This window comes from Camelus dromedarius, chromosome 18 (genome assembly GCF_036321535.1).
Source record: "Camelus dromedarius isolate mCamDro1 chromosome 18, mCamDro1.pat, whole genome shotgun sequence".
In the NCBI taxonomy this organism is placed as follows: Eukaryota; Metazoa; Chordata; class Mammalia; order Artiodactyla; family Camelidae; genus Camelus; species Camelus dromedarius.
The window spans coordinates 31,451,333-31,467,415 of record NC_087453.1 but is presented as its reverse complement, the minus strand read 5'-3'; the positions used below and the strand labels follow the sequence as shown (position 1 = coordinate 31,467,415).

The 16,083-nt window shown below is 43.9% G+C and overlaps 1 protein-coding gene across 1 annotated transcript in view; it reads left to right on the top strand.

Annotated features, from left to right (window-relative positions):
• The window catches only part of LOC105101171 (serine palmitoyltransferase 3), a 136,514-nt gene that overhangs the window by 102,243 nt on the left and 18,188 nt on the right, over positions 1 to 16,083 (top strand). Inside the window, exon 9 of the mRNA XM_010994272.3 lies at positions 3,478 to 3,604. Coding sequence (XP_010992574.2) covers positions 3,478 to 3,604 — 127 coding nt within the window. The remainder of the gene's footprint in view (positions 1 to 3,477; positions 3,605 to 16,083) is intronic.

The following is a 16,083-nucleotide window of genomic DNA, read 5'->3' as shown; positions in this document are numbered from 1 at the left end:
ATCATATACTGTGGTGCTAAAACAGGGAAGTGGGGAAGCAGTGGTTAATCTAGAGTCAGACTCTCTGGATCGAAATCCTTGTTATCTAACAATGTTTTGGTTGGATAATTTTCTGATCTGTTCGGTGACCCATTGATCCCATCTATAAAATGGAAGCAAAAATAGTACCTACCTCATAGCATTATTGTGAATCTAAAATGAGTTAATGTTTGTAAAGTTCTTCAAATGGGGCTTCAAGCAGCCAATGATTATCAGCTCTCGGTCTATCAGTGGATGTATCATCTCTCCTATCTCTGCAGAGTCATGCAATCTGTCATCAGCTCTGTGATCTCCTTTCTTTAAAATGCTTCTGTTTTCCTATCTTTCACTCCTACCATTACTGCCCAATAAGGATGGAAAAAGTTCTGGGCTAAAAACCTTTGGTTTGATGTCTAAGTCTCCCAATGTGCAGTTACATAACCTACAGCATCACCCTCTGCAAAATGAGGGAGCTGGAATAAAGACACTCCAACAAGTTTTATTTTTTTTTTGGTCCCCTCCTCCCACTCCATGCTCCAGTTTTAAGAAGCTCTGAGCTGGCAGTCCATTACCAATCATTGCCAGCAGCATCAGGTCTTCACTATGTACCTGATGCTTTTCTAAGCACCACATTTATATAAACTCATTTAATCCGCAAAATGATCCTGAGATAAATATTGCCATTATCTCACTTTTTAGGGAAGAAAACTAAGGCACAGAGAGTAACTTGCCCATGATCACATATCAGCAAGTGGCAGAGCCAAGATTTGAACCCACGTGAACCAGGCTCCAGAGCCTGTCTCATAACTCCGCTGTCAGACCTGCCCTTGAGGGAACAAGCCCTCAGCACCTTTCCTTGGAGGCACTAGATTCTCCTTCTGCTCCCACTTGACTTCTACATCCTTTGCTGATTAAGACATCATCTTCATTTCTAATTTTAGCATGTGTCCCTGCCTCTGTCCTCCTCTGCAACAATCTCCCCATTCTTCAAGGTCAGATCACCTCAAAATAGCCCTTTCCTGACTTGGGTCCACATGAGCTTCTATCATCCTGTTTTCTGTGTCCCACCCACTCCCTCCTCATTGACATTCCCATCATCCTGTGGGGAGGCACCTGCTCTCAACAGAGAAAGAAAATCCTGCTGCTGCTCACGGAGGAGTCTGAAGGGCAGCCTGGCCGTAGCTGCTTTGGAAAATGACCACCTCTTTCTCCCTGAGCCCCTTCCCACCTCCCCCATCCTCCAAAGTGGGCTTCCTGGGTACCATGTGGCCTGGGTATCAGGTCAGGCCAACGTCATTCACATCCTCGTTAGATATGGTGATAACACACCCAACCGTTTTTATGAGATTCACTAAACAAAAGAATGGGCAGAAATTTCACCTTGATTTAATCAAGAGGAGGGCAGCCAGGGACCAGGCTTTCTGCCCTCCTCTTCTGGGACCCCTGCATCCAGAACAGAGCCCAGAGCAAGTCCTTGTACCAACTTCTGGAAAGAAAGATGGAAGGAAGGAAGAGGTGGGGGGAAGGGAGAGAAGAGAAGGAGGGAAGAAAGGAAGGAAGGGAGGGAGGGAGGAAATACTTATAAAAGGAAAGAACAAAGATTTAAATGGAGAATTTAAAATGAAAGGAAGTGAAGAGGGGATCAGAGTAGATGGGATGGGGAAGGAAAAGAAGAAACAAAACAAGGCATGAAGAGTGTGAAATGAAGGAGAATGAAAGTTGGGGAAAGAGTGTGGAAGAGAGGTTTTAGGATGATGGACCTGTAGGAGGCGGCTGCGGGGGAGGTGGTGGCAGCCAGAGTGAAGCTACCAGATCCCCCCAGGGCCAGGTAGGGGAATCATGTCAGCAACTGCCCGTGAGGCAGGCCACTCATGTTACTTGAATGTTTACTAAAATTCCTACTAACCTTAGGTACTCTCTACTTAATGAGCTAATAACTTTAGTTATTAGTTCATACGAAGATGAACGATGAACATTTAAAATGTTTGGGTAACCAGGGTGGGGAAGGAGTAGGTGGAGGGATTAATTGGGAGTTTGGGATTTGCAGATACTAAATACTATATATAAAATAGACAAATAGCAAGGTCCTAGAATAAAGCACAGGGAACTATATGCAATACCTTGTAATAGCCTATAATGAAAAAGAATATATATATGTAACTGAATCACTATGCTGTGCACCAGAAATAAACACAGCATTTTAAACTGACTGTACTTCAATTAAATTTTTTTAAGTAAAAAGAATAAAATTCCTGGGTAACAACTACAACACGCACACCCCCAGAGAGAGAAAGGTGAAAGGCCAGCATGGTCCCAGGCACAAAGGTGGGAGTGGACGTGGCCTGTGAACATTCCCATAGCAGAGCTCCCCCGAGTTCATCTTCAAGGGGATGATCAGAGAAGACACTTAAGTGGGATTCTTAGCTGCCTCATTTTCCTGGAAGAGAAGGTGGTTGATCCCTTGCAGACCCTACTGCTAACTTAAAGCTGTCATGGGCCACTAGCTTTCATGCAGAACACCCTGAGGATCCCAGGCTATGGGCCAGTGCAGGTGGGCTGATAAATGGTCTGCCCACTTAGGGCTGAGGGCTTCCAGTTGCCAGGTCTGAGACACCTTGCCCCACCCCACTAGGTAGAATTAGGTTATTGGAGCTTCTTTGGGCTCTCAGCAGGCTTACCTGGGACCTTATGTTTGGCCTCAGGGCCCAAGCCTGTGGGTGGAGAATCATGCCCACCACAGCACAGAGCAGAATCCTGCAGGGGGTCAGCACTCCAAATGGTGTTGCAAGAAAATTCCAGTAGTTCTCTCCTGCCCGGGCACAACTAGAGCTCATCTGGTCCTCACTTCCAATCTGGTTTTAATTTCTCATCTCTTAGTTCTGCCACTCCCCTCCCCTGGAAGTTTTCTTTTTATCTTTATCTGCCTTCTTTCCTTGAGACTTCACTCCAGGTTCTCACTGGAGCCTCCCTTATCTACTCCCATGGCCATACCCCATCTCTATCCTCTGCAGTCTCTTAGCCCCGCTGCATATATGAGTTTACATGTCTTGCTACTTTTCCTGCCATTACCCCTCCATCGGCACAATCGACTGCTCAGGGCAAAAATCGCATCCCATATTCTCTGGACACTCCTGAATACTAACCCAGTGTTCCTATAGGCCAGCTACCCAAACACATGTTAAGGAAACCATTTTCCCTTTACACATCTGGGTTTGCCTTACAGACCTCAACTCCAATTTTGCAGCATCCCATTTTTGTAGACCTTTTAGGTTTTTAAGGGTGAGACCAAGAAGAAGGGATAGAAATATAAACAGTTTGGTGATGCCCATTGAAAAGCAGACCACATTCAAGACTCAAATGCCTTGTGCTATGATGGATGGAGACAGGACTAGATGTGATTCTCACCACCAACATGGAGATTCATTTGCCTTCTTTTTGGATTGCCCTCCTTTATTAAAGGACCTTGTGGATTATTTACGGGTTCACTCGCACAGTGCTGCATATGCTACATCCATGAGCCCCCCAGTAGCTGAGCAGATCATCAGGTCAATCAAGTTCATCATGGGACTGGATGGGACCACACAAGGTAAGAAGGTCTGCAGTGAGCACACCTCCCCTGAACTCTTTCCCTAGGCCTTGCTCTGTCTCTCTTCTGCCCCATCAAACTCTGCCTTTCTCAAATATACACTTTTGTCTTGACATAACCAATTTGTAAGACACGCCATGTGTGCATCAACAGTACATGGTATATAATAGTACAGGGAGCAGAAATGTACTAGAACTGCTGTCAGCACAAAAAAGTGGGGGGATGATTTTTAAAGCAGGGAAAGCTTTCTAATTCACCTCTTAACGTGATCAGCAAATGTGGATAATTTTGTTTAATTAGTTGTGTTAAAATGAAGCAAATCTTGGTGTGTGTTTGCCTGTGCTTGGTTGAGGCTGTTGCTTGTGTTCCCCCAAGAACAAATCAGTCAATTCATTATTCATTATTTTTCATCTACCCACCATCCATCTATTCATTCACTTATTCATTACCAACCAGGGATTGGGGAGAAGAAACTCCCACTGCCCATTGAAGGACACATGGACAGAAAACTCACAATAATAATTTTCCAGCCATTTCTCTGATGTTGGGTCCCCACAGCCAAGGTGTCTAGTTTGTTCAACTCAAATGGGCTTTATCTTCTTTCTGAGAAATCATTTCATCAAAGGCTCTTGGAACTCTCCTTCTTTCCTTCAGGTAGTTTATGGAGCTTGTATTTCATATCACCATGGGGGACAGTGAGGAATAGGCAATCTAGTGAGTGCATTTATGGAATCAAGTCCCCCTGGCCCCAGACCTGCCCACTAGGCTGTAAAATCCATACCCCTCCAACTCCAAATGACATGAAGCTCTGCCTTGTTTAGCACAACTGTCCAAGTCTGCTATTTCAGAAGTATGGAGAGATCCACCATTTTTCAAACTCATTAAAGCAGCAGAATACTTTGTTCACATCTGAATTTTACCCAGAAGCCTACTATATAAAACCGATTAGAACAGGGCTGGTCTGGATGAAGTCATGTCTCTACCTGCCTCCAACGTGACAGTCCTTAAAGCCTTTCTATTGAGCCCCAGTGCTTCCTAGGTCACTGGGTTGGACAGAAAGGTGAGAACTTTCATTTTCACTGAAGCAAGAAAATGGCTTACAGGGCGATTTTGTTCTTCCAGGTAAAATGCATTGATGGATTGATCTCTAATTTCCTTTTCCAAGGCTTGTTTTGGGTTTTATGATTCTGTGTCTTATTGAATAGTCCCCATGAAAAAGAAATGATAATCCAGTCTAGGAAGACTGCATGTTACAGTGGTTATGGGCATAAACTAATGGCAGCTGCCTGGACTGGATCCCTGGGAGACTACTTGATTTGCTGTGTGGCCTTAGGCAAATGACTTAACTTATCTGTTCAACCCTGAGCAAGTTACTTCTCTGTGCTTCAGTTCCTCCAGCTGTAAAATGAGGAAAATATCATTCATGAGTTAAGATTTTTGTAAGGATTAGGTAAATTAAGACATATAAAATGCATTATGACTGAAAATTTTATATATGGTAAGCATTATATAATTGCTTGCTACATTGCTTGGTATTATTCTCAAGGGGTCTCAAGAATGCTGCAGGAAGGATTCCTTTGTTGGAAGTGGAGTAAGACTAGATTTCCTTCAAAGGCCTGGATTAGTGAGTATGAGTCATAGTGGGCCAGTGTAACAAATAAACCCTGACAATCTCAGTGGCTTAACTGAACCAAGGTTTACTTCTTGCTCTCACCAGATCTAATACAAAGTCGACCCCTCTCTGCACACTGCCCCTCCGTGGGAAGTGACTGAGGCTGCTGCTAGCTTGAGGCTTGGCCATCTCACCACATGGCCCCCAAGTCTCCATGGTAGAGAGAAAGAACATCGGCCTGGAAGTGACACTTACCTCCTTGATTACAGTTCCTTGGCCAAAACCAGCCGTAGGGCCCACCTGAATTTCCAGGATTGGTGGTGGTAAAGTAAGGGATATGTATAGATAAGAATAAGCAGATATCTTTCAACCTTTTAAAACTGAAGCTGGAAATAGAGCTGTCTCCATTCCCACAGGAGCTGTCAGTTTGTGTGATAAAACAGGTCTGTAACCACTGGCTTCTCACAAGGTCATCTTAATGATCTTGACCTCATACATTTCTTAATGGAAAACAACGATGTGAGACTTTAACTAAAATGCAAGTTAGGTGAATTGTCTTATACTGACCAGAATTATCCATTGGTCTTATTTTAAAGATGAATAACTAGAAAAAAGTAACTCTGAAAATTGTCTAAGTCTTAATAAATATCATTTTTTCTTAAGCCCTGCAGGGTATATGTTATCAGAATCAGTTGATTAAAATTTACCCAATTAGACAATCATTTCCTTCAAGGCTCTGCACTGCTTTACCACGTCATCACAGACAGAACTCACTCTGTTTATCTGATCAAAAAAGAACTGCAGAAAAATTGCATTTAAAGATGTGATCATAGGTCCATTGATAGCTGTCTATCAGCAATTTTTCTTCCTCTCTGGTGGGAGATACTTCCCTTGGTTCTCTCTCTTAGCCTTATAATTAAGAATTGCTTGGTTATTGTTTTTAATTTCCCATTTTAATTTTTTCCCTTCACTCTTCTTGCCATCTTAAGAGAGGAAAGAAATCAACAACAGAGAAGGTTATGTGCACAGACTGTGCTCTTAGAGTCAAGAGAGGAGAATCGGGGGAAAGATGGGACAGTTTCTTTTCAAAGGAATGAGCAAAAGAAAGTGTTAGGAAAGAAACTGACAAGAATCATCAGCCAAGTTTCAGATGCTCAGCCTGACTTGGCTTTTGAAGAGTTCAAAGGCAGACAGTGAGTGACTATGCTGGCCTCATTAACTACGATGCCTGCTTTAAATAAGATAAATAGGATTGGCGGGGAGCTTTGCATTAACTCACCCGTTTCTGCAGAGACATCAACTCTTAGGGCAAGGTTGCCCAGAGCATAAATGGACACACTATATCAAGCCAGAGCTGCCTTACAGGACCTGAGACAGAGCCCAGCCCCAGCCTTCAGCTTCCACCCTCTCCCCTGCAGCTGTGATTGGAGCCTTTTGAGGCTTTGTTTTGGGCTGAGTTTGGGGAGCTGTTGGCTGGATCTGTTCCGTGATGAATGTCTTAACTTTAATCTGCAAGGCAAAGCTGTATGCTTCAAAGAAAGACAAGCGACAGGAATAAGGTCAGTGTTCCTTTGAAGCCAAGGTTCAAAGATGAAATAGCAGTTCCAGTGAAATTACAGTGTTTATGCACAAACAGCCACCCTCACTCTGCAGCCAGGCTGCTGGCAGAGTTAATGCACATAAGCGAGGGGCAGCGACCTGCCTGTGCCTTACACAGGCCCTGAGGAGTCTCATGGCCATCACTCCATGCAGCACACTGAGCCCAAAGTGGAGACCTGGTCCTTCCAAACCAATGGATGTTGGGGGGTCCACCAGCCAGACCAACACGAGAAAATCCTCAATGGCAAGAACTGTGCCTTGAATTAATTTGGGATTCCTCTGAGTGTCAAACCCACTTCCAAGCTTAATAAATACATCATAACTCAACTTCCATCTTGCAGATACACTCGACTTCAGGTCAGTGTTTATGCTAAAAAGATGGAGGGGCGTTTATCTCATAGGGCAGGGAGCTGGGAGTCAGGCCCACACCAGTTGTGGCAGCTGCAGGGATCCCTCGGTCACGGGGACCCCTCAAGGATGGATGTCACTTTTGAAAAGACCCAGGAAAGTGGCAGTTCAGTCATTTTCTTCATCTAGATGTGGCACAAATAATCACAAGAGGGTGAGCACCAAACCATGCTAACATCTCCCCTAAAGAAAGCACTGTCAGCATTTGTCTTTTATATATTTAAATCTTTGATGCATGGTTTTCAATTAATCAGTCCACATTCTTTTTGAATCCCCAATTTTGGCTCTCTGTTCCTATTTTCCCTTTCCCCAACTCGGGGTAAACATTCACTTTTCAGAGAGTTTGGACCTTAAGAAGAGTTTAAGGTGCATACCTTGGGGCCCAGTCCCCTACCCAACACTGGTTCCATGAATGGCAAGTTGCCTACCCTTTCTAGCCTCAGTTTGGTGCTTATAAATTGGGGTTGTGGGGAGAAGATTAAGGGATGTAATATATATGGTGAACTTAGCTTGATGCTTGATGCTTGATGCATAAGTAAACACTTGATGAAGGTGAACAATTATTGTTACTTTTAGCTCATCTGCTTTCTCCCCTTCTTTCTCCAATTTTTCCAATAGTTTTTACAGATCCTGGAATCTTCCTGTCTCTCAGGTCTTAAACCTACTCCGCCAGCAAATCCTACAGCACTTCCTTTGGCATATTCCTGGAATCTGGCCACCTCTCCCCTTCTCCACCATGGCCTCCATCTGCTCTCCCCTGGATTCCTAAAGCAGCCCCTGAACAGTCTCCTCACTCCTGCCCTTGACTTGTTCTCTACACAGAAGCCAAAGTTATATTTTAAAAAATGTAGCTCTGACAATATAACCTCTTCACTCAGAACTTCCCATCTTACTCAGTGTAAAGTCCAGACTGAGCCCTTCAGGGCTTCTCGGGATGTGGTTTCCATGTTTCCCACCACTCCTGCCCTTGCTTGGTCCACTCCCTGCAACTGGCATCCTGACTTTTCCTAGAACTCGGGAAACAGCTCCCACAGAGGGCCTTTGCACTTGCTGGCCACTCTGGAAAAGCATGTCAGTCCAACACCCATGTGGCCCACTCCCTCAATGTCCTCCCCTCTTTGCTCAGAATCAGCCTTAGGAGAGGGGCAGCTGTATCCTTAATGGTACACACCTCCTTGTCCCGCTAATACTCTTTCCCTTGCTTCAGTCTTCCATTTATGAGCAGCTGACAGATAATATATGCATCTGCTTAGTTTCTGGTTTCCCTCACTAGTTTGTAAACTCCAGGAGAGCAAGCATTTTGTCTATTTTGTTCGTTACACTGAGAACAGAGCCTGACAATTTACAAGTTCTCACCAGATATTCATTGACTCCCCTCTTTCCCTCTTAGCTCAGCAGGTAAACCACCTTTATCCCCTGCACTTATCTGTTCTTGATTCTCTCCCTTCCCACCTTCAAAAGGCACCCACCCTTTTGCTCAGCCATGAACTTGTTCATTTCCTTCATCCTAAAAAGCTTCCCCTTATCCCTTCTTCTGTTTCAGTGGCCACCAAATCATACCCGTTCTGTTGCTGCAAATCTTCTCAAAAGAGTGGCCCATTCTGCCCACTCTCCCTCATCCTCCCCACTCAGCCATTAGCCCTCATCCTCTGCCCATCTCCATGTGTCTGCTCCCTCAGAGGTCCAAGCTGACACCCTACCCTGCTGGTCCTCCTCCAGCCAGACTTGACTGAGCTCTCCACCTCCTCCTCTCTCCTTGAGAACAGTCTTCCCTTAGTTGTGGAAGATGCTCCTCTTTTCTGGTTTTTTATTTCTGTCTGTTCTTCCTCCCCTTTCCTGCTAGGTCCTTTTCTCTGTCTTCATTTGCCATAATTCTGTCCTCTACTCTCTTTACATTTCCCCTTGCAAAAGCGTGCCCCTCTTTTTCCTTTACGTCATGTAGAAACGTGCTTCTGAAACTTGAGCCTGTATCAGAGTCACTGAAAAGGTGATGAACATCTCTCCACCTAAAAACAGAGGATCGCTCCGTGGCTAATACGTTCCTTATCTCATGAAAACGTGCTGTAGGATAATAATCCCTGTGATTCAATCAACTTTTCCTGCTGTTACTTCAGGCCGAGTCTGATGGGATAATCATCAACTTTGTGAATTGCAAAACCGCCCTTTGTGATCATATGCCTGAGTGCTTGATTTGTTTACAATTGAGTAGCCAATAGTGTTTCCCTGGAGAGGTGGAAATACACTTACAAGTGAAAATAAATACAGAGTTCCAATTCCTAATGTATAGTATCCAATTTCAGTAGATTATAACTTCATTACTGCTTATAAAAGCTCCTGTGCTTAAACAATGAAGTTAAAAAAAAAATAGAATTTTCTATTTTTCTTCAAAGTCATGCTTGTCCCTCTTTGCCCTTAAATGGAAGGAGTTTCTGGGTGGCAGGGTGGGGGATGTGTCTGCACATTGTATAGGTAGAGGAAAAATAAGGTCAGATTAAGACAGAATAATGAATTGTATTCTTCCTGGAAATAAAGCAATTAGCTATCAGTATCCTCAAAAATACAGGAATTTGACAGGATGGAACACAATGAGATGTTTTATCTTTTTAATTTAATTTGTTTTCTGAGTATAGTATTCTGGGTTTATTGCTGCAATAAGATGAGACAAGTAGTATTTCTGGCATCCTTTCTCCATCACCTTAGAATTTATCAATCAAACTCAATATTGTCCAGACAACTGCCTCAATTCTCCACTTTCAATGTGAAGGACAAGCTTGATTGGCCTGTCGGAGTATGGAGACCCAAGCTTGCATGAACTTTAGCAGGATGGCCAGGAGGCTTAACAAATATCAAACCTCTGATATTCATCTCGTCAGCACCCAGCACGTGACTAATCAAAGTAATAAAGTCACAAGAGAAAACTGAGCCCAGGTGGAAAAATAAAGCTAGCAACTTCGTATTGAGACTGAATTTACATGATAATATCATTCCGTTTAAACATCACTTTAAGCATCTCATCTACTTGGGGAAGCACTAAAAGCGGTGTGTCTCTGTTGTTACCTCCACTTGAGCGAGTTCACTCCAGATAACTCATTCTGTTCCATTTCTGGGATTTTATTAAAGTTTTTTCCCCAAATGCTTAAATTTCTGTTATTTAACCAGCTATTAGGAGAAGGAGTTGAATGAAATGACAAGGTCTTTTGAGTAACTTCATTAGTTTATGAACCTCAATCATTTTTCTTTCTTTACCCTCTGGAGAGGAAATTAAGATAAAAGAATAAAAAAAGAGTGAGACCTAAAATATAATGCATTCTCACTGTAAAATACAAGCAGGCCACCTAGTTGCATTATTTTGTCTGGATTATTTCTTTCAACTTGATCATTTGTGAAATTTTATCATGAGATTTGCAGGTGAGGTATTGACCCTGCTTCTAACCCAACGTGGACTTGGAGAAGTGGCCCCCGTGCCTTCCAGCTGTGACCTTGGATCTTTGCTCTGATCCCTGGAACAGGACACACATATTTCTACAGTTGAGTTTAATAGCTTTAAAAAAAAATGGGAGTGACTAACTGGGAAGATTTGGAGCTTTGAAAGAAGAAAGAAAGGAGTACACTGGGTGACAGCAGTTCACTCTGCCGAGTGGAATTTTCTCACTTTCCTACTGTTTATATTTGACATGAGATCTATTCGCAAACTTCTCTCTTAAGATGATGCTCGTCTGCAGAGCAAGCTGTTTGGGGCTGCAAACTACATTTTTCCATCTGAACCATCAAGCTTATCTCACAGATGTTCTTGCTAAGTTACTCTTCACCCAGGACCTCTGTGGGGAAGAGACAGTGAGGACTGATCAGGGAGATGAAACTATGATTGTTAGACATGGAGCTTTTAAAGGTCTTCTCAGCATCTACCCTGGAGGAGAGTTCAGAGGACACAAACCTGACTTCCTACAAGCACTTTCCACCTCTCACCCCCCAAACTCAGCCATGTTGTTAGTTCTATCCCTCTGAAGTCCCTCAGTGAAGCAGAGGAGTCCAAATAGAATTCCACCTCAAATGGGCTGTCTGAGGCTCCCAGCATCCAAGGCTCACAGCATCGTTGAGGGAGGACAGAGTTGCTCCTCCCTAAATAGCTTTGTCTCTTGGTTACCAGTTGTAGATGCAGAGGGAGGCAGAGAAGGAGACAAGGCATGGAGAGGGCCCTTTTCTAAATGGTTTCAGGCCACTGGCATTTCAGCAACAGCTAATGCTAAACAGATTGAGGTGCTACACTCTGCTGGCTTTCAACTGAGGGGCTCCTCCGTCCATGATTAACCACCTGTGCTGGGGGGTAAAGACTTCTACCTGGTCTTTGTGTGTGTGTGTGTGGGGCCTACAGTGGGGGTTAGCAAGCAAAGAGACAGGCATTGCCTCTCTGCTCTATTGCTGCTTATGAGCTTGTGGGACAACTGGAGTGAATCCCAGAAACACAGAATGACCAACCATCGGGACCCCAACTAGGAGGGGAATTTTGTCTGGTTGTGCAGAAATGGCTCGAAAAACATTCCGTAACATTCTCTCCCTTCATTTACTTCATCTAAAAAGTTTAGCCAAGGGTAGAATTTTATGGTAGATCAGTGAATTCTGCACTCATTTTGAGGCGTTAAAAAAGTTCCCCAGCAAGAGTGTAAAGAGAATCAGTTTGTCTTTTAGATGGCACTGCAAAGGGATACGTGTCCTACAGAAGTGTTCTCTTCTATTGTGTTTCCTCTGTGTAGACGGACTCTGAGTCAGGGCATTGTGACCTGACCCACATGGAATTCCCTGCTGGTTCTGTACAATGGACAAGGAAAGGACATGATTCCAGCTGTAGGATCTTTGAGGGTTAAAGGGAGCTGCTGTTGCTGGATCTCTGTTTCCCCACCACAGGTTCATTGTCAGCTAAGCAGCAAAACCCCAAATGCAGCAGCAGCCATGCCCCAGCCCCACTCTTGTCTACAGAGGTTTGTAGAGGAAACCATCTCCCCCACCATCCACAGCTGGGGAGGATTAAGCAGGTGGATTTGTGCCTGGAGAAGCTCTGTGTGTGCTCTGGGCTAGAAAGAATGTATTAGGTCTCTGTTTCTGCAGAACAGACTGCCACAAACTTAGCAGCTTAACACAACACCCATTTACTATCTCTGAGTCTCCTGGGGTCTGGAGTCATTCAGGGTGAATCACTCTGTCAGAAACTACCCTCTATTCTGAAGCTCAAACTTCTCTCCCAAGCTCATGTGATTGTGGGAGGACTCAGGTCCCAGGGCTGCAGAATTGAGGTCCCTGCTCCTTGTTAGCTGTCAACTGGGGCCCATCCCAGCTTATAGAGACTTGAATTTCTTAACCTGAAGCCCCACCATCCTCAAACCCAGCAGTGGAGACTCCCCATGTCACATCCCTTTCTCTCTACTGGAACCTTTTTCTGCAGGAAGAGCTTAGTCCTTTCTCAGGGCTCACCTGATTAGGTCTTCGGTGCTGGCTAATGTCCCTAAAATTTATTGCACTTTCACAAAAGAGGAGGCGTTATATAGTCAAATGTCTAGGGATAATATGCTTCAACTTGAAAACAGAATGAGAATTATTCTGGTGAACACTTAATTCTGGGAGATAAGAAAACATCAAAGGATATGTCCTACACACCAAAACAAACCAGCAAACTGAGGAAGGTACAGGAACAGCCAGATTGGCTGCAGGTGTCCCAGGTCACTTCCACTGATCACAGAGACCCAGCCTTAGAGAGAAACTCCAAGCCTCAGAGGGCAAAACCAATTCAAATGAATGGTTTCCAAATTTTTGAAACACCAATTTTTTTTTCAAATGAAATTGTATATAAAAGTCCATTTTATAATTTTTTTAAATTTTACAACACTCATAAAGGACTTACTGTGGCCAGACACTCTCCCGAGTGCTTAATATTGAGTCCTCTTAACAGTATTCTAATGATTGTTGTCATTGTTATTATTCGCACCTCACAGTTGAAGAACCTGAGTTTTAGAAGGATGAAATACCTTGCTCAAGATGGCAGAGCTGATTTTGAACCCAGAAAAGTAGCTCACAGTCCTTGTGGGCTTGGCCATGATGCTGTTGTAGTAGAAACAGGTTGGGGGTGTCAGTCACATCTTCCGTCTGCTGAGACTCTCCCTCAGTCCTTTCCTGCACGCCCTCACCGAGGCTTCATCAGGGCACCGTCCCCAGCAAATACTTTGAAGACCAGAGGGTTGACCTGTAGGTGCTGCCTTGCTGGGGCTTCCTAGTGGCCACTTTCATTTGTGCTGTTTTCAGAGCCCTTCCAGGGGACCCGGTGACCAGATTACTCAGCCAAGACTTGTGCTTTGCCTTGTTCCCACGGCAGATGCTGGCTCCCATTTCCTTCCACGCTTATGCTGCTGCTCTGGCCCCCTTACCTGTCTCACCACCTCCAGTTTCTTCCTTGTCCCAGTCCATGCACTACACAGTGTAACCTCTTCCTAAACCCCCTCAGAACAAGGCATGTCCTGCTGGTGATGCTGCCATGGCTCCCTGGTCCCCACCAACTCTCCAGTCAGCATCTGCAGCTCTCAGGGTCTGGTTCCACTGATCTTTCTCACTACTGTAAACCAAATGTTCTAGGCAAGTGGGCTCCCAACTCCCCAAGTGCACAAGGGGTTAACTTACCACCTCTAGGTCTTTGCTCCAAAGCTCCAGAGCATTTCTTCCATAGGGAATTCAATTTTCTACTTTCCGTCATTATTATGGGTAATAATATTTCTGGTCTGTAAGCTCCTTGGAAATAGTAGATTTATTCATCTTTTCATCCTCCCCCAAGTCCTGGGAAATAGGAGGAGCAACTGTTATCATCCTCATTGAACAGATCAGTAAATTAAGGCTCAGAGAAGAGTGACTTGCTCACCTCCATAGAAAAGAGAAAAGTGCAGGTGGAAACTGATACATGGATCTGTGATGAAGGATAAATGATAATTAGACAAAATTTTCTTGGCATATTTTATTAGAATCAGCCTAATTTTCTTCATAGAATCAACCCACCACAATATAATTTATGACTTCAAGTCGTGGTTCTAAAGTGGGGTTTAGAGCCCCAGTTACACAGGGGTTTCTTTTTTTAGAAGGTCCACACTCCAGACCTTCTGGACAGAACCTCTTTACAGGGGGCCTTCCTGTGAGTATTCCGGAAAAAAATAAAGTAACACTCCCAGAAGCCTTTTGTGTGTTCCCCTGAGGAAGAACTACCAATTTGCAAGTTTCCCTTCTGGTCTCCCAAAGTACCCCATCCGATGTGTAAAATTCCTCAATAAGTGACTTCCTAAGATACTGCTCTCTATGTAAATGCAAATTCACATCAAATCTTATCACTCATTCTGTAAGTATTTGAGAAGTACTGCTAAGAGACAGGCCTGCTAACTCTGTCTAGAGCTGTCCTCTGGCTCTTCTCATGTGAATGTTATCAGATATCTGCACTGTCTTCTATTAGATTATTTCTTTTCAAACAGCCCCACAAGTTTTTCACCCTCTGTTCCACCTTGGCAGTGGGCTCTGGTACATAGTGAGTGCTTTTCACCTGTGAAGTGTATGAATCCATGAATCATGGGACTCACACCTTATCAGGAAGGAATTTCCAGCTTCTTTTGCAGAGAAGACTTTGATAGACCTGGGGGCAATGTCCAGGTCAGCTGGGAGATGCAGTCATGATCTCCCAGCCTTGGTTTCCTCAACTGTGAAAAGGGCCCCAAAGCACAGCTCCTGGCTCATAGTAGGTTCACAAGTGGTGTCCATTCTCACCTCCCTTGTGGATTAGCCCCCATGGTATATCTGAGTGGTGGGTGGGGAGGTGGAGGCAGGGGTGTGAAATCCAGCCATGCAGACAGTTGTCCACCCCCAATGTCAGGCCCTATGGCTCCTGCCCCTGTGTGCATCCCACAGGGGCCTGACTGAGTGGCCTGGACAGTCCTCAGAACATGTGTCTGTGACAATAAAACATGCTGTAACCTTGGAATCTGGACATCAAAAGGGAGAGCTTCAGTGCTCAGTAAACATATTTGCACCTTCAGCAACCACTGCAAACAGTTTTCTCCATTCCACTGGGGAGCTCATCACTGCTAATAAGATACTTGTGCTTCTCATTGATCTGAACCTTCTTTTTTTTAACTGAGTTATAGTCAGTTTACAATGTTCTGTTAATTGCACAATTCTTCAGTCATACATGAATATACATGTATTCATTTTCATATTCTTTATCACCATGAGCTACAACAATATATTGAATATATTTCCCTGTGCTATATACAGTATAAACTTGTTAATCTATTTTTTATGTACCAGTCATTATCAGCAAATGTCAAACTCCCAGTTTATCCCTTCCCTCCTCTCTGCCCCCCGAAAAGCACAAATCTATATTCTATGTCTGTGAATCTGTTTCTGTTTTAAATTTAAGTTTATTTGTCTTTTTTTTTATATTCCACATATAAGTGATCTCATACAGTATTTTTCTTTCTTTTCCTGGCTTATTTCACTTAGAATGACATTCTCCAGGGACATCCATGTTGCTGCAAATAGCATTATGTTGTCATTTTTTATGGTCGAATAGTATTCCATTGTATAAATATACCACTTCTTCTTTATCCAGTCATCTGTTGATGGACATTTAGGCTGTTTCCATGTCTTGGTTATCGTAAATAGTGCTGCTGTGAACATTGGGGTGTAGGTGTCATTTTGGAGTAGGGTTCCTTCTGGATATATGCCCAGGAGTGGGATTCCTGGGTCATATGGTAAGTCCATTCCTAGTCTTTTGAGGAACCTCCATACAGTTTTCCACACTGGCTGCACCAAACTGCATTCCCACCAGCAGTGTAGGAGG